A 20,569-nucleotide genomic window follows, 5' to 3' on the forward strand; every position below is an offset into this window, starting at 1 on the left:
GGGTTCCTTTCCTTTTTGTGGTTCATACGCTTTCTGGGTCTTGGTGAGCTCCAAGAGGAGCAGGGATTCCAGGGTTCTTGGCTTTAGCACACACCAGAGAAGCTGGTTAAGCCCTGTTCCAGGGCAGCCCTTGCAGCAAATTGCTTGTGGTTAGTTGCAACTTGCTCTGGGGGAGCCCATACTGGACCCAGAAGTGCCAGGCTCCTCAGGCCCAGGACTGGGACCATGCGGCTTCCTTTGCAAACGGGAGAACAGATTCCTAGAACAATGGCTGTTCCATGGATCTCCCCGGGGAGCCAGTTTTGAGGTTTGGGGTCGCGGGGAGCACTCCTGTTAGGACCCATCCAGTTCTGGTTCTTCCAGTCACACGCCAGATCTTGTGTCCTCCAAGGGCCGTTTGCGTTGTGTTTTCCAGGTCCTTCCATGCCCTGCGATCTCTAGGGCAGGAGCCCTAGAGCGAGAAGGGTCAATCACCCACTTTGGCCTCGGGCATCCCCTCAGCCTGTGCCGCGCGACCAGGCAGGCGGTGGAGAGACCAAGACCTAGATCTGGCTCAGCCTAGCTATAGTTTGCGGCCCCTTTAAGGACCTGCGGTACCTAAGCCCGGGGGTTGGGTGGGGAAACGGGAGCAGAGGGCGTGGCTCTCGGGTCAGCGGCGAGCGGAAGCGGCGCAGCGCGCATCCGGAAGTGGATTCCGTGGCCCTGGGACCGTGGTAAGTGGCTACTCCTCGCTCTCCGCCGGGGTTCCTCCGGGACAGCCTCTGCCCCGCTCCGCCGTTTCTTCGGTGTGCGGTCCGCGAGTCCCGCGGATGGGAGCGCGGGGAGGCCGCCCCGCGGTGGGGCGCGTCCGTGCCGGGGTTCGCCGACCGGCGCCTCCCGCCGCCTGGCGCCGTCAGGCCCGACCCTCAGCGCCGGGGAGCAGAAGTGCGTGCGGGCACCCGGCGGAAAACTCGCGGAGCCCGGGGCTATCTGGAGCCAACGTGGAGGCGTGCTTCCCGTGCTTCCCGCTGTGGTCCTCACGGCCGGGTTCCCCCGGGGCGGAGCCCTTCCTTACCGTCCGAGGTGCGCACGCACACCTGCGTGAGGGTCTGGAAAGGACCGTCCGGTTACTAGGGCGCTTAACGCAGCTGGGAGTGGACGGTATACTCGGACACCAGCTCATCTCGTTTTCATGGTTGCACAGTATTTTTCTAGTACTGGTTCGTTTATCCTGTTTCCTGTCGATAGAAACGTGGGTTCTTTTCAGCCTTCCGTAATGAAGAGCAATGCTCCTATTGAGGTTAACTATAATTTTTAAAAAATTTTATTTTTTAAAGGTTTTTTCTTTTATGATTTTTTTATATATTGTTATTATTTTTTTTAGTTTTCGGTGGACACAAAAATCTTTATTTTTATGTGGTGCTGAGGATCGAACCCAGCGCGCTACGGCTTGAGCCACATCCCCAGCCCTGAGTTATGTTTTATTACGTATTTATTTCTGGCTGCTGGGCTTGGATCCCAGAGCTCCACTCCAAAGTATTGGTCCTACCACTGAACCACACACCTGGCCTATTGTCATTGTACTCCAGCAGGAATATTTCTTTGGGCTCAATTCCTCACTGCAGAAGTGCTAGGTCAAAGGACATTGTGTAGATGCGGAAGGTGCCCAAGTTGTCCCCTCCACACAACACCGGAGACGTCTGGTGTTCCTCAAGCTTTGTTTTGCAGATGTGGAAGGCATAAATGGTGTGTTATTGTAGCCTCATTTGAAATTCCTGTAATTAACTTTTTAGAATACTAATGTCAGGTCATTTTGATGTTAGTAGTTCCTACCACTTTTAATATTTTGAAATCGGAAATTATGTCTGTGTTATAAACATGTATATATTTAAAAGCCATTTGTATTTCATATTATTTGCCCATTTCTGAATTGGGTCTTGGTGTCATTTGGGGGGAACAATTTATATATTAGGGAAATTAGTCTTTTTGTTGTCAAAAGTGTATCCTCCATCTTTCATTTGTCTTTGTAGGTTTTTTTTTTTTTTTTTTAATGCCAGGTATTTATTTAAAATTGTTATTAGTGATTATTAGTTTTTCACCATGGCTTCTATGTTCTGTGTCATATTCAGAAAAATGTTCAAATATAAGATTATAAAACACTTGGTAGTTTCTTTTAGAGATGAAATGACTTCTATATGTATATTTTATACATATACATGTAGATTTTTTGTCTAATATTAGACAAAAGAATACTGTCTAATATTAGAAAATACTTCTGGTAAGGAGCAAAACTTATTTCCGAATCACTTGCTTTGACTTAGTTTTTCCAAAAACATTTTGTCCTCCACTGTCCTATTGCGTGCTGAGGCTCGACTGGCCCGTTTCCTCAGCGTGCTGGAACCCCACTGCCTAGCTACATATGTCCAGAGGACCTTTTCCCCTCCTTTTCTTGGGCAGGTTTCTTTTTTGTCAGAGACACTAGGCGAGTTCATCTTGTTTCCCTGCCCTGTTTTTTTTTTTTTTTTTTTCTAATTGGGATTGCTTAGATTTGTAGATTAAGTTGCAATAAAAGTGCCATCTCGAATACTTGATGCCTTGTACGGAGTACTTGAATGCTCATTCTAGTAGGTGCTCTGTGATAGAGGAACCTGAGGGCTTCCCCAGCTGTGCATACTGCTGTTTGGGATGTCCTTGTGGCTGGTGTGAACTCTGCTCTCTGTCCCTTCAGTCTCGCTGACAGGCACCTGTGGCACACACATGGCCAGCTCAAGGCACTGTTTTCTCTGGTGCCTGCTCGTTTCACATGAGGCATGGAGTTAAGCTGGACAGTGACCTGCAGACTGCTTGGGTGACCTCAGTGCCTGGGCCCTACCTGGATACAGGAACTCAGCCCTCTCCCTCGACCCCTTCCCACCCACCTTGATCTGGGTCCCTGGGAAGCCAGCAGTCTATTCCAGGAAGCACCTCCCCCTTCTGCTTCCAATCGCCAGGATTCCTGGGACGAAGGCCAACTTCCAATTCTCTATTTTGTGGATTTTCCAGGATACACTTGTTTATACCCCAATAGCAGCAGTGTCTCCTAGCCCAGAGGCTGATTCATGGGCCCTCCCCATGTCATCTGTCATCGACACACTTCAGACAAGATCTCTGAGGGCAGAGACCAGGTTCTGTTCCCTGGCTCACCAGCCAGGTGACCCTGTGGCCTAGACATGCTGTGGTTCTTAGAGACCCATGGACAGGACCTGTCCAGGAAGACAGGCCCTCCCCAGGAGGACACAAGCCCTTATAACTGGCCGTATCTGAGGCAGTACCTAATGCCACCACCTCTGGCTCCTCCCTGGGGACCTGAGTGCCCCAGGCTGGCATTCCATCTGGGTTCCGGCACCGGGGGCCACCCGTGCTTCTCTCCTTCATTGGCAGCTACAGGTCGTGGTGTCTTCCCATGACACTGGGCTGGCAGGACCCACACCGTGGTCTCGGCTCTGCCTGGATATAGGGTGGAGAGGTTGGATGCTCTCTGGGGTTCTGTCCCCTCCTCCACTCACAGTGGCCTCTGGTTGGACATGAGCCTCTGGGGCAGGGCCACCTCCTTCCTCCTTCAGGTCACTGCTCAGGGCACTGTGAACCTGGTTGCAGGAATGCGTGCTCCCCAGGAAGGGCTGGTCTGTCTGTTCACCTGGGTCCAGGTGCTGGCCAGGGGTCGGGGTGCAGGGCTGACCCGTTGACTGTGTTGGTTCAGCCAGGTGGGCCCCCACCCTGCATCATGTGGCCCAGGGACCAGCCTGAGTTTCTGGCCCACCTCCTTCCCATTTTGAAACTCCTGCCACAGACCATGGTGGTCTTCCATTGGCTCCAAGAGAGAAACCCTCCAGAACTCCAGAACACAGGAGCACATGTGGCTTGGGAAGAACACTTTGACACACATCTGCAAGCTGTATACTGCCTCTCCCTGGAACCTGGTTCAGAGCAGGCACAGACAGGGTCCGTGAGTACAAAAGGAAAGGGGTTCTGAGGCAAGGCCCTGGCCAGGGTCACTCAGGGAGTGCCCATCCCAAAGCTGCGAAGTGCACCACTCTAGGTGGTGTCCTTAAAAACTTCCAGCTGGTGCAGTACCACATGCCTGAGGACTGAGGCAGGAGGATCGGAACATAGACCAGCCAGGGGAACACAGCAAGACCCCATTCCCCCAACCCCTGGAAAAGAAAAACCCCCAAACCTCTGTCCACCTGACCCTGTTATAGCTGGATAGTTCTTAGGACTTTTCATCTTCCAGAGGGTGGGGGGACTGGAGGAGTGACAGGCCTGCTGCCAGTGGTGGTCCAGAGGCCCCACCCCGTGTGTCCCAGCCTTGCAGAGAAGACCCCATGCAGTTGGCTGCAGCATGGATGGTGTCTTCATGAGCTGTTTTCCAGAGGTCTGGGCTCTGGATTTGGCTTGAGTTGCTGGGAACATGTGCCAGCAAGAGCTGGACCCTCCTGCCACTGTGGAGGTGCTGGGTGCAGCCTGGAACTCGTAGCATGGTGGGTGGCTGGTGCTTCCTGAGCAGTGTTCTACAGCTCTGTCCTCCATCTGAGAGCATGTGCCCCAAACGGAGGAGGGTGGCCACTTGTACCCTCTCACCAGGCCTGATGTTTCAGCTGCTTGCCATCCTGCATGTGGGCCACCACCAGACCGTGGTAAGTACTGAGTTCATGTTGGAGTAGAGATAAATGTAGATGGTTATGGGGATAAGTTATCAGTTATGTAACAAAATGTGCGTGATTTAAATAAACCCTTCAGCACCCAGGCCGATCATCCCACTGTGCCTCAGCTGCATGGGTGGTGGGGACTCCTGTTCACTGGCAGGCACAGCAGAAGGAGACGGGTCATGCCTGCAAGTGCTAGTGGTAGCAGGGCTGGGCACTCACTGCCTGGGGTGCTTCTGAGGAGCAGATCTGCCATCTCCTCACAGCTCACTCACACCCACTCACTGCTCCCGGGCTGCTGACAGGTTGGGAGAGTCTCCACACACAAAGACCCGTGCAAAGAGAAAGCAGACTACAGCCAGGGCTCGCCCCAGACCCGGAGTCTGTCCCCTAGGACAGGCAGTTCTGCTGAGTGTCCCAGCAGGCAGAGCGTCCCCTTCATCTAGTAGCGGACACTTGTTCTTTGTTTCATTACACACAGTGCAACTGTACCAAGCCTGAACAGGTTTCCTTGTGATTATGTTTGGGCACTTTAGTAGGAGGTCCAAGGGCATGGCTTATTTCACACCTTGGTAAGCTGTGCCCAGAGCAAGGAGCATACTTGTAAAGCTCTGTGAAGGAGCTGGACCTGGTGGCCACATCTGTGATCCCTTGTTCGGAGGCGGAGGATCGCAAGCCCAAAGCCAGCCTGGGAACTTAGCGAGACCCTTTCTCAAAATTAAAGATAAAAGGGGCTAAGGGTGGAGCTGGGGTTGTGGCCCAGTAGTAGAGTGCTTGCCTGGCATGTGTGAGCACCGGGTTCAATTCTTGGCACTGCGTATAAATAAATGAACAAAAGGTTCATCAACATCTAAAAGATTATATATATAAAAGGGGAGGGCTCAGTGTGTGGCTTAGTGACACAGTGCCCCTGGGTTCAGTCCTCAGTACCACAAAACAAACAGGCAACTGGTGGCACATGCCTGTAATACCAATGATTCAGGAGGCTGAAGCAAGAGGATTATAGTTTGAGGCCAGCCTCAGCAACTTTGCGAGGCCCTACGCAAGTTAGACCCTGTCTCAAAAATTAAAAATGTAGCTCAGTGGCAACACGCCTGTGTTCAATCCCCAGTACCAAGGAGGAAAAACATTTTTGGGGCATGATGGCACACTTCTGTCATGCCAGCCACTCAGAAGGATGAGGCAGGAAGCTCCAGGGTTCCTGGCTTGGGTCAACTACCCAGTGAGATCTTCTGCAGCTGGCAAGCCATGTGTCAAAAAAGAAAAGGGGCTGGGGCTGGGGCTCAGCTGGTGACGCATCCCCAGGTTCAAACCCCAGGAGGCGCTGGGGTGAGCTGCGGAGGGGACGCAGTTGGCGCCCACCCCACACTTGCGTGTTCTCATTTTGATTTGTTTAGTGTAACCTTCGGGTTAGAGTTTGGGGAGGTGGCCTGGAGGCCTGTCGCCCCAGCCTGCCTCCTGGTGGACATTAGCCTAGGCCCATTCCTGGATGTTCCCTCCACACCCTGTCCCGCTGGTCCTCAGCCCCATCTAGGATCCCGTGCTGCACGGCTTCACCGGTCTTCAGCCTTAAACTCTGTCATGGCTTTTGAGGCCCTGGAGACTTCCCTTGACCGGCTTGAGGACTGACCAGGTGCTGTGAGAAAAGTTCCCTGACTGGATTTGTCTTTCAGACTGTGATCAAGGGTTTGGGGAAGGACACCTAAAGGCGAGGCCTCTCTCACGTCCTATTAGGGATACCGCATGCCTGTGCCACATTACCTGTGATGTGACCTTGACACCAGATCGGGGGTCCACAGGTTCTCCATGGGCAGTTACCATCCTCCCCTCCCTGCTATGCTCTTGGGAGACCAGTCTTGGCATGGCACCATCCTCATACGTGACCCTGGGTATCTGCTGTGGGTGTACCCCTGGACACTTGTGATCTTCCCAGGTGTGGCCCTGGCATGGAGTCCTCTCCTCATCCCAGTGACATCTGGCTGCTGCCTGCTGAGACCTGTCCCTGAGCCCCTCGGAGCAACCCCGCTGATAGGCAGGAGCTGAGGTCTGCGAGGCAGGGCTGACACAGTGCCGAGAACCGCACCTGGCCTCAGCCTGGTGTGTCCCCAGAACCCACAGCTGCTCCAGCTTTGACCTCTCTACCTGTACAACAGGACAGGGTAACAGCACGGGCAGTGTGATAGTGGGGTGTAGGGGCCATCCCTGGACAAAAGCAGGCCCCTACCATTGTACAAATCATGTCCATCTGGGTGTCACTGGGGTGGAGTGTGGTCCGTCGGGGCTGCTGACTGCAGCGTGGCGTGCATGGCCACAGGCTTTGATCCTGGTGATGGATGGGATACCCGGACAGGGACCGCCTTGCCTACTGCATAGTCCTGGAGTGTCCTCAGGTTTCAGGAGCACAGTCCTGTGATGTTCAAGCTCCAGGTGGGGCCGCCTCTGGACCAGTAACTGTCAGTGGAAGGAATGCAGGGTTCTGGCTGCTTCCTCCTGTCGGCACAGGTGCTTGGCCTGGGCTCTGGGGGAGAGACCACCAGGCACACCATCCCAATCACAGCAGACAGGAGGGGCTGAGGCCTGCCCAGGGGTCCACCCTGCTCCGCCTACAACTACACTGGATGCCCAGGGAAGAGAAGGAGGCGTCCTAGGGAGGGAGACGGTACCCTCCCACGTCGCTCTTTCTTCTCCTTACCTTCCTCTGTCCAGCCACAGCACCACTGGGGACCCCAGAAGGTTCAGCTGTAACCTTCTGAGGGATACTAGCTGGCATCACCAAATGCGGGAAGCCGGGAGCTAAGGAGACTCAGGGGAAGTGGCCAGCCAGATAACAGAAGGGCTTAGCCAAGCCTGGTGGCTAGCTGGGGGATGATGGGACAGGATGGACACAGACCCAAGATGGGGCCCGGGTCGCAGTCCACCCCTTGCTTAGGGCAGCAACTCTGAGACCCCACAGCAGTGGATCTGGCTCTAGGAGGCCGTTATTACCTCCTGGAGGCCCCCGCGGCCACTACGCGGCCTCCACCGCCCTGCGGGAGTTAGGAAGGGGCGGGAGTCTGCTGGCTGACTTCCGCGCGCCCGCCCGCGCCCGCGGCCTGCACGTTTGGGGGACCATGCTCATCCGTGTCCCCAGCGTCCTCACTGCTACGTAACTGGCCTGGACGTCCTTGGGAGTTTCCAGGGGCCTCCATCAGGTGACCTGTTTTCCCGACCCAGTCACTGGGTTCTTAGCCCAGGGCCAGGAAGCGACGCCTGGGACCCTTGTGTCCCAACAGGGCGAAGATCCTTGCTGTGGCAACTCGACCCCGGCCTGCCCTTCGCGGCCTCGCCCGCCTTCTCTTTTCTTCTCCCTACTGTGGTCCTCCCCAGTCCCAGGGGGCCGCGCACGAGTAACTCCCGAACCCAGGGCAAAACAGGAACCAGCGCACGCAGGGTCGGCCCGGCTCCCCACCTCGCGGACTCTGCCACACGACACCTGGTGCCCAGGCAGGGGAAGGCCTGCGGGGCGCTGGGAACAGCGAATGGAGGACTTCAGAGAACTGGGAGACAGGAGACCTGGAGCGTGGTCAAAGCCGGGCTCCTGGACCGGGAAGCGGGGGAAGGGTCGCGCACGTGGCCTGGGGGCGGAGCTGGCTGCTTCCGCACCCCCACCGCGGCCACGTGCGGACCCGAGCCCTCCCCATCGCGAACGGGGGCGCGCCCAGGACGAAGGTGGAAGTGTCCGGGGAGGGGGCAGGCTCCCGCCGGCCGCGCGCCCCGGCGTGGGGTGGGCGCGCCCGCGAGGAGGCGGGGCGCGCTCCGGGAGGAGGCGTGGTACGCCCCGGGAGGAGGGGCGTTTCGACTTGGGGCGGGGCGCGCTCCGGGGAGAGGGGCGTGCCGGGGTGCGGGCGGGGTTCGCCAGCCTCGCTTCCCGGTGTGGGGAGGGGGTTCTCCGGGAAGGGCACGGGACGTGCGCCTGGACAGGGCGGGGCTCCCCGGTCTCGCGCCCTAGGATGGAGAGGGCGCCCTCGAGGCTGGAGACCCCGGCGATCTCCTGCGCAGGAGTGGGCGCACCGAGGGGGCGGGCTTCTCTGGCCTGAGCCCCGCCCCCAGAGCCCGCGCGCGGCTCCTAGGGCGGTGGAGGGCGCGCCCGGCGGGGGGCGTGGCCGTGTCGCCCCGAGGGGGCGTCCTCCGGGCGGGGCGGTCCTCGGCCGCCCCCGCGGGCTCCGGTGCGTCAGGGCGCGTCAGGCGGGGCGGGGCGGGCCGAGCGCGGGCGGCGGCGGCGGCGGCGCGCGCCGAGCCTCCTCCTCCTCCTCCGCCTCCTGCACTCGAGCAGCCGCTACCGGCAGGACGGGCTCAGCTCCGGCCGCCTCCGCTCAGCCCGCTGCGCCTGCACCCCACGTCCTTGCCCGGCATGTCGGCGGCCGTGGCGTGCGTTGATTATTTCGCCGCCGACGTGCTCATGGCCATCTCCTCCGGCGCCGTGGTACACCGCGGGCGGCCCGGCCCCGAGGGCGCGGGCCCGGCTGCCGGCCTGGATGTGCGCGCGGCGCGCCGGGAGGCCGCCCCGCCCGGGACCCCGGGGCCGCCGCCTCCGCCCGCCGCGGGCCCGGGAGCTGGCGGTGCCGCGGCTCCCCACCTGCTGGCCGCCAGCATCCTGGCCGATCTGCGCGGCGGGCCCGGAGCCGCCCCAGGGGGTGGCTCGCCCGCCTCCTCGTCTTCAGCCGCCTCTTCCCCGTCCTCGGGCCGCGCCCCCGGCGCCGCGCCGGCCGCCGCCGCCAAGAGCCACCGCTGTCCCTTCCCGGGCTGCGCCAAAGCCTACTACAAGTCCTCGCACTTAAAGTCGCACCTGCGAACACACACAGGTGAGCGCGGACACGATCCCCGACCGCGCGGGGGTGGCCTCCCAAGCCCCCTCCCCCGCCGGGACCCCGAAACTGCGTGGCGCGTGGGGGGCGGGGAGGGGGGCGCGCCCGGGCCGTCGCCGCGCCGCCGGGAGGGCGTGGCCTCGGTGGGTGGGGCCCGCGGGGGGCGTGGCGGCCACGCGGTCGGGCTGCGAGCTGAGGGCGGTGGCGGGGCTCCGGCAGAGCGGGGCGCCGGCGCGGCGGGGTCAGCGGGCGCGATCGCTCTCCGCCTGACCGTCCCTGGGTCTCGTTTCAAGTTCCTTTCAGTCTTGCGTCCTGATGTGGGTGGAGGGCAGGTGGTTGGAGCATCCGGTTCCAAGGTTCTTCTTGGTTCTCCCCCTCCCCCAGCCTCAGTTTCCTTATCTGTGAAGAGGGAGGAGGATCCGGGTCTCTGCCTTCTGGGTGGCCGCGCGGATTCTCCCACGAGGGCGGCTAAGTTTCTGGCTCCGGGCCCGGGTGGGGGTGCCTGGCACATTTTCTTTCCTCCGTTTTCTATTTTTTCGAGGTGGAGGGCGCGTCGGAGTGCGGGTTGGGGCCTGAGCCTCGAGCGGAGAGGCGTGGAGAAGGGATCCCACCACTTTTCGTCAGCGTGTTGCCCATTTCCTCTACCTCGTGAGGCATCCCCGAAGGTGCGCGGGGTCGAAGCGCAAAGCAGTCCAGCCCTGGGCGTCTGGGGAATCCGCATACTATCTGCGCCCTGGTCATCTTTTCACTGCCAGCCCTTCTCCGGCACCCCACCGGGCTGGCGGTTTGGAGTAGGCAATGGAAGGTGGGCCTTTGTGGCCCTTTGGGGTCTGGCCATTGGCGTGTTCACTCCTTCAGAAAGTAGAGGGGAAGCAAAGGTGGTGATGTGAGGCTGTATTTGGATGGAGCATCCATCCTGTCTGTCTCTTAGCGGGTGACTTATCTGCTCTGGATTGGGTGAAGGATGCCCGGCTGCCTCCTTAGGGTCATTGTGGGGATCCCTTAGGGGTACTGGCACCCAGAGGGGACTTGTTCCACAGCCTCTCAGGGAAGGAACAGAGTTGGCCAGGGCCTTGCAGCAGAGGTGGTCTTGGAGATGGCTCTGCAGGCAAGCCCCAGACACATTGCAGGGTCTCCAATACCAAATGGAGGGACTAAGCTTCCACCCTTGGGTTGTGAGGAGCTGGACTTGGAGGCTGGAGAGGAGGAGGGAGTAGGGTAGTGGGCGCGGAAAGTGCCTGTTTTCTGCATTTCCCCCATTTCTGTTTCGTCCTCATAGCCTGGGGCCAGGACACTCTGCCCACCTTGGAGCCTAGCAGGACAGAATATAGGGTGGACTCTACATTTAATGCCAGAGGTCTCCACCTTTTGCTGAGAGGTTCCAGGGTGTGTTGGGCATGCATTTCTGCAGGAGAGACATTTGGGGAGGAGCTGTGAAAGTGGCAAGGGAACTTTGGGGGCAGAAAAGGAGATGCCTGCAGGCCCAGGCTGAGCTGAAGAGTGCCTTGGCTGCTTGCTAGTGGGTTTGCTGTTATGACCTGTTGGGTGAGGTGGACCCTGTGGGGTGAGGTGGACCCTGGGGGAGCCCTGCCTTCTCCACTCACGGCTGCACACCCGCTCCTGTCCTGCTCCAGAACCTCAGTGTTTCCTGATGGTGTGGCTCTGAGTACTAGTGTACTGGCTTGGTTTGTTTTTTTCTGGGCCATCTTTCTTCCTGGGTTGGTTCAAAGGGGAGGCCAGGCCACCTCCCACTGTGGCATCCAAGGGATGCGTCTATAGGCTCTGAGGCGATGGCAGCGTCTGCCCCTGAGCCCGGCTCTGGGGTGTCAGCATGGTCATCCTATGTGGAATGAGAAACAGGGAAGAAGTGGGGCCTGAAGGCGAGTTGGGATGCCGGCATGCAGGTGGACATTTCACTACAGCACTGTGTCTCCTCTGCATGGTGGGGAGGGCAGGGTGCCCTCCTTGGGTGGATCCCGAGTCCCTGCCCCCAACCACAAAGCCCCCTTTATAATAAACATTCGGTGGCTAGGAGGACAGTCCTGGACCCAGGCATCTCTGATTTACTTTCTAGCGTGCTGGATGACTCCTCATTCACGGTCTCTTCCGCGCCCAGGACCACGGTGGGTTAGCGTCCAAGGGCCACTTTTAATGGAAAGGGCTTTGGTCTCTGTAGTCCTAAGGGAGGTCGAGGCAACTGTTAGGTCCGCTTGGGAAGCCAGGAAGGCCTACTTGGTCCTAAGGCCAGCTGGGTTCACCCTGAATGCCGTTGTTAGTCACCTGCTGTCTGTAGGGCTGTGGTCTGGGAGAATCCTGTCCTTACCCAACTCTGCCTGGGGACTTTCTCCTGATCTCAAGGGGACAGCAGTCTGGCTTAGCTCTCAGGGCAGAAAGAAGGGCAGTGTGCAGTTTTGTGTCCCCAGCAGCTTTGCCACATTTGACCCTGAGCTGAGGGGGGCCAGGAGGAGCAGCAGGATCTTTTTCTCAGAAGAGTACCACCTGGTCTGTGGGTAGAGCCTGGACCACAGGCCCCTGTGCCCACAGCTCTTAGCCCTGTGGAGTGCCCCTGTGTGGGGCGGGGAAGGACTTTGGAAGCTGTGGGAGATGTTGATGCCGTTGCTGTGGATACCTAGAGTGAGCCAGGGATGGGGTGGGGGCAGGGTGGAAGGAGAGGCGTGCTGTGGACTCCTTGCTCTTGGAACATTCTCCATGCCCAGAAGCCCCCTGTCCCTGGTCCCCAGTGCCCAGTACAGTCAGCAGTGTGCCTCGGGGGGGTGTCTGGCCCCTTTCCAGCCGAGGAGCTCAGACCTGGAAGAGGTCCCCCCTCTGGGCACTGCAGCCTGCTGAGCAGTGTTCCTGGCTTCCGCCCATTCCACGCCAGGAGCATCCCAGTTGTGGCAACTACTAGTGTCCCTGGAGGGGTTTGCAGGGTCACCCCCTGTTGCACTCTTCTCTAAGGTCCCAATTTACCTAAGTCTGAAAGGTATCACTGAGTGTCTGCTGTGTGCCAAGGCTGTGCAAGGCCCTGGGGGACAAAACCGGTCCCTGTCCTAACCATTGAGCTCCATTCCCAGCCCTTTTCATTCTTTATTTTGATTTTAAGATAGAGTCTTGCTAATTTGTCCAGTCTGGCCTCGACCTTGTGATCCTCCAGCTTCAGCCTCCTGAACTGGTAGGATGACAGGTGTGTGCTGCCAGGCCAGCTTGTCCCAGGACTTGTGAAACCTCGCGGAGGGAGGGACAGCTGTGGAGAACAAGGCTCCCAGAGGAGCGGGTTTCAGACCTGCGGCTGGCCTGGGTGGGTGGGGCAGGAGGCTGGGTTTCCCCGTGGGAGGAGTGGGCTGGGCTTGGGCATGGATTTTGAGGTGGGGAGGTGCAGGGCAGGCAAGGTGAAGGGCTGTCTGATCCCAAGGACGGGGCTGGGGAGGCAGGCTTGGCTTGGCAGAGGAAAATCCGTTTATGGAGAAGGGATTAGGGTGGAAAGGGCTGAGGGTGGAGCAGGTCTGGGAGGGAGGGTGGGAGGTGGGCCAACCTGCCAGTTGGGGTCGGGGAGGATGGGGTGCAGGGGGAGGCCAGGGTGACCTCAGTTTTCTGATAGGGAAGCCCGAGGTGTCAGCAGGGTGTGACACTGCCCCAGGAGGAGGCACTGGGGATGGGGGCCTAGAAGGATAGCAGCCCGTCTCGCAGGCAGAGCTGTGAGTGCCCCCAGGGGCAGACTGGCAGTTCTGGGAGGGGGTGTGCCAGGCCCAGGGGCACTGAGGTACACCTCCATTGGGTGCCCAGAGACTGCCTCCCCCACTCTGCAGGCTCCCCAGCTGGTGGGAGGAACAGGGCCCCCCAACTTTGTGGGGGATGATAACTATCCCCCACCCAGACTGCCTGATAAAAGTGGCCCAGATGGGCTGGGAGTTGGTGAGTGATACCAGCCAAGGGGGCTGGACGCCTGGGTAGGGAGCCTCGCAGGGGTGTGTCCCCCTCGCCCTCAGGCCCCAAGATCCCCAAGAGGAAGGTACCAGTCTGAGTGTGAAGTGGCCACACAGGCTGGGTGGTCTAGGAGGGACAAGGGGCCTTGGGTTGTTGGTGGACCTTGTGTCTTTAAGTAAACGGAGGGGTGTGCTTAGTAACGGAGAAGATGAGCACATTGGTGCCTTGCTCTCCCCGAGTCCTGAGCTTGGTCCTCTAGGACTGCACAGGCCCCATGCCAGGTCCTGCTGAGGACTCAGCAGTGCACACAGCACCCTGCCCTTGGCTCACAGTGGGGTGTCTAGATATCACCATGAGTTACAAGAAGGCTCGGGACAGAAAAGCTGACAAAGGGCACAGGAGGTGGGGGCCACCAGCAGTCAGGGGACCCTCTGCGCACAGCCCAGGTGGAGACCTCGATGCTCACTCTTGAGTTAGGGCTGAGCAGCCGCTGCAGGGCTGGGCAGAGCCGCCTGGGCTCTGGAGATTCTGAAGGTGGTGGGGTTTGCTGGCAGGTGGCACGTGGGGAAGTGAGGGAGTGAGGACCCCAGGGATGTGTCTGCTGATGTTTTGGGCAGGAACAGGACAGTGATTCCCAAGAGGAAGCTTGTGACATGGTGGGAAGCTTTGGCTTGGGGGGTCGAGGGCCGCAGCAGTGGAATGGGTAGGTGATCAGGGACCAGATGGTGTTCAAGACCATGGGGCAGGTGGTGCCACCCCACAGGCTGGCCCAGGTTTGCCGGATGCCCTGGCCTCCGAGCCTCCATTTGACTGAAGGCTAGCGCTCTTCCAGCTGAGCTGTTTTGGCAGGGTGGCAGGTTGGCCTCCCGTTTTCCCGTTTTCCTGCATGGCACCCAGGCAGCCCTGCTGTCCTGAGCTCACCCTTCCTGCCAGAGTCAGAGGGTCAAGTCCACCTTGGCTCCGCCCACAGTGCCTTTCCTGCGTGGTCCCCACCCACCACATCCCCCTGTGGCCACCTTCCAATCAGGTAGCCCGTAGTAGCCAGGTGGCTGTACTTGGAATTCTGGTGGACTCAGCTCTGGGCCATCCCCATCTGCCCCCCCCCCGAAATTAACCCCCCAGAAAGGATGGTAAGATTGGGCCAGGCATTTTGCGGCCGTGTGCCCGACGCTGCGCACCCCCTACCTCCGCCCACGTGCGCACGTGTGTCCTCGCCACCCAGCGTGGGGCGGCGGTTGGCCGACGCTCAGGAGGGGACCCTAGCCCGGCCCCCGCTCCCTGGCAGGACCACGTGAGCGGGGCCGGCTGGGGCTGCTGATGTCCCAGCCGCCACCAAGCAGCTACGTGCGGCAGCTGTGTTCCCAGCGGCGTTCGGCGGGCGGGCGGGCGGGCGCTGGCACCCCTCGCGGTCTCACAACCTGCTGGTTGCAAAGTGGAACTGGGGTGGAGAGGGGCCATTGGGAGGCGGGACCAGCCTTGCAGCCCTGAATGGGGAAGTGAGCCTCTCTCCCCTATGGCCTTCCCTGCTGCTCCCTGCAAGATGGCGACGGGTCGGCTTACCTCCAGGAAGGAGTGTGGCCCCTTCATCTCTTGGTCTTTGCCAAAGCCATCAGCCACAGCCCATAACCAGACTCCCTTAGGAGCTGTCAGATCTGCCCCTTGGGGACTGGGGGGTGGAGCTTCTTTCCGGGCTGTTTAGGGCTTCTGGTCCGATTGAGAGGGAGGCCTGGGTTATGGGGGGCAGCCCCCCCAGGGAGTTGGGGATCTGGTGGTCTTGGGGAACAATTGCTCCCTACCTCCAGCTCCTATCCCACAGCTGCTTGGGGTCACAGCCTTCTGGGACCTTTGGCTCCTCCAGAGGTGAGCATGACCCCGAGGTACCTGGTAAGAAGCTTCCCTGAAGGGTGTCTGCTGGCTTTGACCCAGTGGTCTGTCTGCAGGGGTGTGGGTGTGTAGCAGGGAGGATGGCAGGAGGAGGGAGGTTTTCTTTGGCCCCTTCCTGGTGGGGTGATGGCAGGTGCTTCTTTGGCAGCCCAGCCCCTACCATTTCTCCACCTCTTCCTCAGTCCTCTCCCCTAGAGCAGCCCTTGAGCTGCTTAGACCAGAGATGTCACCACGTCATCCTGGTGACCCTCCTGCTGGTTCCCAGTCACCTCTGTAGCCCCCCATATCTGGCTCTGTCTGGGGGCGTTTCCCTGTCCCTGGCTGAAGGGCCCCTTTCTGTCGAGTTCTGCACCTCTTTCCCAGCGTCTCCCATCTGGCGGGCATGTTCCCTCATCCCGGATCAATGCAGTCCCCGCTCCAGGACTGCCACCCTGGCTGTGAGGTCCTTTCCCTAAGGCTAGACCTCAGTGTCACCAGGGTACCTGGTGCTTCATCTCCCTTTTTCCCACGTGGGGCTCCATCCAGTGTCACAAGGGGCCTCACACATTTGAAGATTCCCACGCAAACATGCCCAGCTCTTTCCCTGTGCACCCCACCCTTCAAAACCCTTGAGCAGCCAGGCACGCCAGCACACACCTGTCATCCCAGCCACCCAGGAGGCTACTGCAGGGGAATCGGGCAACTTGGCCAGAGCCTGTCCTTAGCAGTGGGGGTTGGGTGCTGGAGGTCGAGCTCAGTGATGCAGGAGAGCACACGGGAACCCCAGCCTTCTGGGTGCCCTGCGCGTGGCCAAACGGACATTCTTTGGGTGTGTCTGGCTCCCAGTGCCCTTGGGGTCTGGGTGGACCCTGAATCTCAGTGTCACTGGCTTGTCCCTCCCCAGTCGTTGGAGGTCCCTGTTTGCTGGGTTGTCGTGTGCTGTGTGCTGAAGGCCGGGTTTCACGGGGTGTCCGTGGGCCCAGTTCTGGAGAAAGTGGCGGGACGGCGGCGGCCTGGTCCCAGGTTCCAGGAAGGATGGGCGCGGCTGGCCAAGTGGTGGGAGGGATTTGCAGAGGAAGTGCCTGCCCCTGCCCAGCACCATCTGTCTTTCAGGGGAGGGGGGGGTAGCTGCAGCCCTGCCCCTTCCCAGAGGCCCCGCCCTTGAGCACTGGGCCCTTATCTACATGGTGACCATCCTAGCTGGTCATTCTACCCCGCCAGCCTGGCTTCTACCCTGCGTCAGGGGCTCTGGAGGCTGAGGCTGAGGCTGAGACGGAGGCCTCTGTGACTGGCAGAGCCTGATTGTCGGAGGCTACAGGTGGCTCTGGGAGTGCGTGGGTGGGGCTCTTCACATGTTCTTGGTCCAGAGAGGGGACACAGTGGTCAGTGCAGGGGCTTCCGGGTGGGAACTTGCCCAGACTGCACCCTTCTTTGCGACCCGATGGTCATTTGAAAGAGGAGGGGCTTGGTTGGGATCTCTGACCCCTGGGAGGCTCTGGGATATCCCACAGGAGGGTGGACTGGGGGTTGGGGGTAGAATTGTCCATGGAGGGAGTGGAGTGGCTCATTTGCATTTGGAGCCACTCCCCAAACCAACTTGCTGGTTCCAAGTCGGAAGAAAACCTAAAACTAGGTGACCTTTGATCCTTCCTAAGGATGTTGTCCCGTCTTGGGGAGGGGGAGGAACAGCAGACCTGGGGACACTGTATCCTCAGGTGTCATATCCTCAGGTGTCACCAGGTTCTGGTACCATTCTTTATAGGAGTTTCTAGGACCTAGAGAAGGAAGGGGTTCCTGGCGGGTTCCTGATGGACCCCGGGGTGGGTGGGGTGACTTTAGTGCTGTCTTGCTTTCTTCCTTTTGGTGGTGCTGGGGATGGAACCCAGGCCCTGGCATGTGCCAGGCTCTGCCACTGAGCTGTGCCCCATTTGCTCATTGCAAGTTCGCATCTGAACACAGCCTCTTGGAGAAGGGGCTGAGAAATGCCGGGCTGGTTGCACCTTTGAGTTTGTGGAAGCCTCCTGCCTCCCCCTGACTGCTCTCTGCCCCTCTGTGCAGGTGAACGCCCCTTTGCCTGCGACTGGCCCGGCTGTGACAAGAAGTTTGCCCGCTCCGATGAGCTGGCCCGCCACCACCGGACACACACAGGTGAGAAGCGCTTCCCCTGCCCCCTGTGTACCAAGCGCTTCACCCGTAGCGACCACCTGACCAAGCACGCCCGCCGCCACCCTGGCTTCCGCCCGGAGCTTCTCCGTCGCCCAGGCACCCGCAGCACCTCGCCCAGCAACTCGCTGCCCTGCAGCCTGGCCAGCAGCCCTGCGCCCAGCCCGGCACCCAGCCCAGCCCCTGCAGGCCTGTAGAGCCCTCGCTCACACGCCCTGGGCGTGGGCCCCCTGCTAGGCCTCGGCTTGGACACCAGCAACGGGAGGACATGTCTGCCCCCTGGGGCCCACGTGGGGAACAACCCGGAGCCCCATGCCCCCTCCAGCAGACCCTGAAGATGCCCCCTGCTCACCTCGAGAAAGCAAGGAGGGGCCTGAGACTGGACCTGGGTCAGCCTTGGAGTTGGCCCTGGACAGTGTCTGTATATAGCCATGATTGTCAACTGTCTTCCCGTCTGTTCTGCAGGGGCCCCAGGTGGGCAGCCCGCAGGCCCTCCCCCACGCCCCGACGCCCTCTGTCTTGCCCCAGTGGTGGTGGTTGAGAGGCTGGGCGGGCCCAGGGCTTGTACCAGGGGCTGAGGGGATGGCCACTCTCTCTAGGTTGGGATGAAGTGTGCACAGAGCCATAGACGGACCAGGGGTTCCCTTGAACTCCTGCCTGTCCCTATCCCCACCCTACCGAAAGCCATTGGAGACGTTCAGGGAAATGGGGGTGCAGCTGGCCGCCCCCAACTCGGTTACTCAATCTCAGGTGTCCATAGGTTCTGCCCATGGGAGGGGCAGCCTAGCACCTAGGCCCCAGGGAGGGGGAGGTGTTGGGGTTTCCACAGGGACCCAGGCCCTGCCCGGGGTAGGGAAGGAACCGGGGTTCCCTGAGGAGAGTGGCAGCGCGGGGTGTGTGTGCTCGTTATTTATGCCCGCTGTCTGCTGGCTGGCCCCCCTCCCCGGGTGTGTGTGTGTGAGTCTGGGGAGGCTGGTGCTGTGGGCCAACCTCTTTGCTTCCACTGGGGTAGGGGCCCTGGCTTTGGCCTTTGTGGCATTGTGTGACAGACAATCTTGTACAGGACCCTGCTGGCCACTGGGCAGATGCCAGCGGTCCCTGCCCTGCAGGTGGGCTATTGCCCAGGCCGTAGTGGAGCTCTCGGGCTCTATCCGACCCTGGGCTTTCTGCCCTCAAGTCCCTCTTGCTCTTGGGTGCCTGAGAGGAGTGGCCCCTGGGCTCGGACACTAGAGGCAGGAGGCCCCGCTGTTCAGCCTGCGGGGATAGCTCGTTTTTTTTGGACCGGATAGAATATTTTTTCAGGCCCCAATCCCTTTCTTGTTTGGCCCCGTGGGTGGTCCGATGTCCTCAGGGGTTGTGAGTGGGGTGGGTAGGATAGCCTGCCAGGCAGAGCCTCTCCAGGGTCTCCCACTGAGGTTTGGATTTCCTTTTGGAAGAAGGACCCAGGACCTCCATGCTGGAGTGGAGAGGGATCCAGGGTCCTGCCCCAGACCTAGAAAGGGTCTGCCTGTCCTGAGGCGCTGCAGGAATTTGGCATGCCCACTTGCTCAGAACCTTCCAGTCCCCTGACTGGGGGCTTTGGGGTTTGGGTGACTCTGGCTTCTTCCTGGCTCCAACTCCAGGCCAGACGCAGCGGAAGGCAGGGGTGGTGAGAGGCAGGGTACAGTGCCCTTCTGGAGCTGGGCTCGGAGGGTCTACCCGGTGCAGCCTGCACCCCAGTCCTTCCCAGGGTCCTTGCAGGCTAGGTGCATCTGTTTGCACACCCTCCTCCAGTGTCAGATGCCTTAGTCCCTGGGGTGGGGTGGGGGGGCTGGGACTCCTTTTTCCTTGTGTCAGATGTGTCTTGCTTGGTACCAGCTCCCCCAGGGCCTGTCCTCTGCAGGGGTGGGACTGTGCTTCCAGGACCCAGGAAGCTGGGAAGTCCTCTGAAGCCGTGGCCCCTCTCTGGTATCTAGAGGCAGAGACTGCAGCCTGCTCTCCCCGCTACCCCGACCCCGGGAGCTAGCGGTCTCTGGGACCCAGTTCCAGCCATTTAGGTGTGGCCTCTGAAGGGGACGCAGGGGGGGAGCCCCAAGGGACTTGTGCTTTCCGTGGGCGGCGCCCCTCCTCCACCCTGCCTGGCCTCATCCTTGTATTTAATGAATTAAAGCCATTTTTTAAACCCTGCCCCAGAGTCTTCTGTGGTTTGTTCCCTTGGAGGGACCCCTGCTGGGGGCCCTCTGAGGCTTGCTGCCCTGCCCGCGGGGAAGCTGAGGCAGGGCTGGTGCGGGGCTTGGTGGTGGTCTTGCAATGCGGCTCCCCGCAGCCCTGGGGCCCAGGGAGGGGGCCTGCTGCAGTGCGCACTGCGCAGTCACCCACGCCGTGTGCAGCTGCGCCCCCCGCCCGCCCGCCGGGTTACCTAGCAACGAGCACGGTGACTCGACGCCCGCCGGGGGCGTCAGCAGCCTGCCCCCTTCCCCTTCCGGCTCTGGTGGGGCGGTGAGGGCCTGCGCTGCACCCCATGCGTAGGCGAGACGCTCCTCCCCGGAAGGCCCCTCAGGAGCGCCCCACTTCCCCATCCGTGCCCCCCCCCCCCAGGTTCCTGGGGCCCGGTCATCCTGCCGCTCAGGTACTGAGTGCCTGCTGTTTGCCAGCTTCCCACTGGGAAGTGGGGGTGGGTGCCGGGTGGAGGCCTAGTGCCCCCGTGGGCACCGAGCAGCCGGTGGGAACTTGAGCCCCTCCCTGGGAAAAGATCTCAGCCCTGGCCTCCCCCGCGCACCTGCCCTCTTCTGAGTCCCGCCCAGGCGAGGCGCTGGCCCGCCACCTGGTGACCACCCTTGGTACTGCGCAGCTGGCGTCCACTTGCCTTAACTCTTATGCAGGGTCCTTCCTTGGTACCCGGGGTCCCGCCCGCTGCGCCGGCTCTTTATCTTTATGGAGGACAGCGGCCCTGAAGGACGGCCTCCCCTGGCTGCTACTCACTCGTCCCCAGTGCTGCAGACAGCCCGGACCTCGCAGCCCTCCAGCTCCTGCTGGACCTCTCCCTAGGGGCTGGGCTCCTGGAGCGAGGGCTGCACGCCGGGCTTTGGACCCTCCACGTGGCCCAGAAACACCACCATTCCTTCTTTTTTC

General features: G+C 60.3%; 1 protein-coding gene across 1 annotated transcript; it reads left to right on the forward strand.

The window, feature by feature from the left end:
* The first annotated feature begins 8,931 nt into the window (after positions 1–8,931).
* On the forward strand, positions 8,932–19,624 carry Klf16 (KLF transcription factor 16). Its single transcript, XM_027952775.2, has 2 exons — positions 8,932–9,505; positions 17,354–19,624. Exons 1-2 carry the CDS (start codon positions 9,055–9,057, stop codon positions 17,653–17,655), a joined length of 753 nt encoding a protein of 250 aa, XP_027808576.1. The 5' UTR covers positions 8,932–9,054; the 3' UTR covers positions 17,656–19,624.
* Positions 19,625–20,569: the final 945 nt, after the last annotated feature.

The sequence above is a fragment of the Marmota flaviventris genome, chromosome 1 (assembly GCF_047511675.1).
Source record: "Marmota flaviventris isolate mMarFla1 chromosome 1, mMarFla1.hap1, whole genome shotgun sequence".
Classification (NCBI taxonomy): Eukaryota; Metazoa; Chordata; class Mammalia; order Rodentia; family Sciuridae; genus Marmota; species Marmota flaviventris.

Excerpts from the sequence above, each read along its gene's own strand:
- Klf16 (XM_027952775.2), top strand. The coding sequence starts at position 9,055 with ATGTCGGCGGCCGTGGCGTGCGTTGATTATTTCGCCGCCGACGTGCTC. Across the intron at positions 9,506-17,353 it reads GCACCTGCGAACACACACAG|GTGAACGCCCCTTTGCCTGC; the intron begins GTGAGCGCGGAC and ends CCCTCTGTGCAG.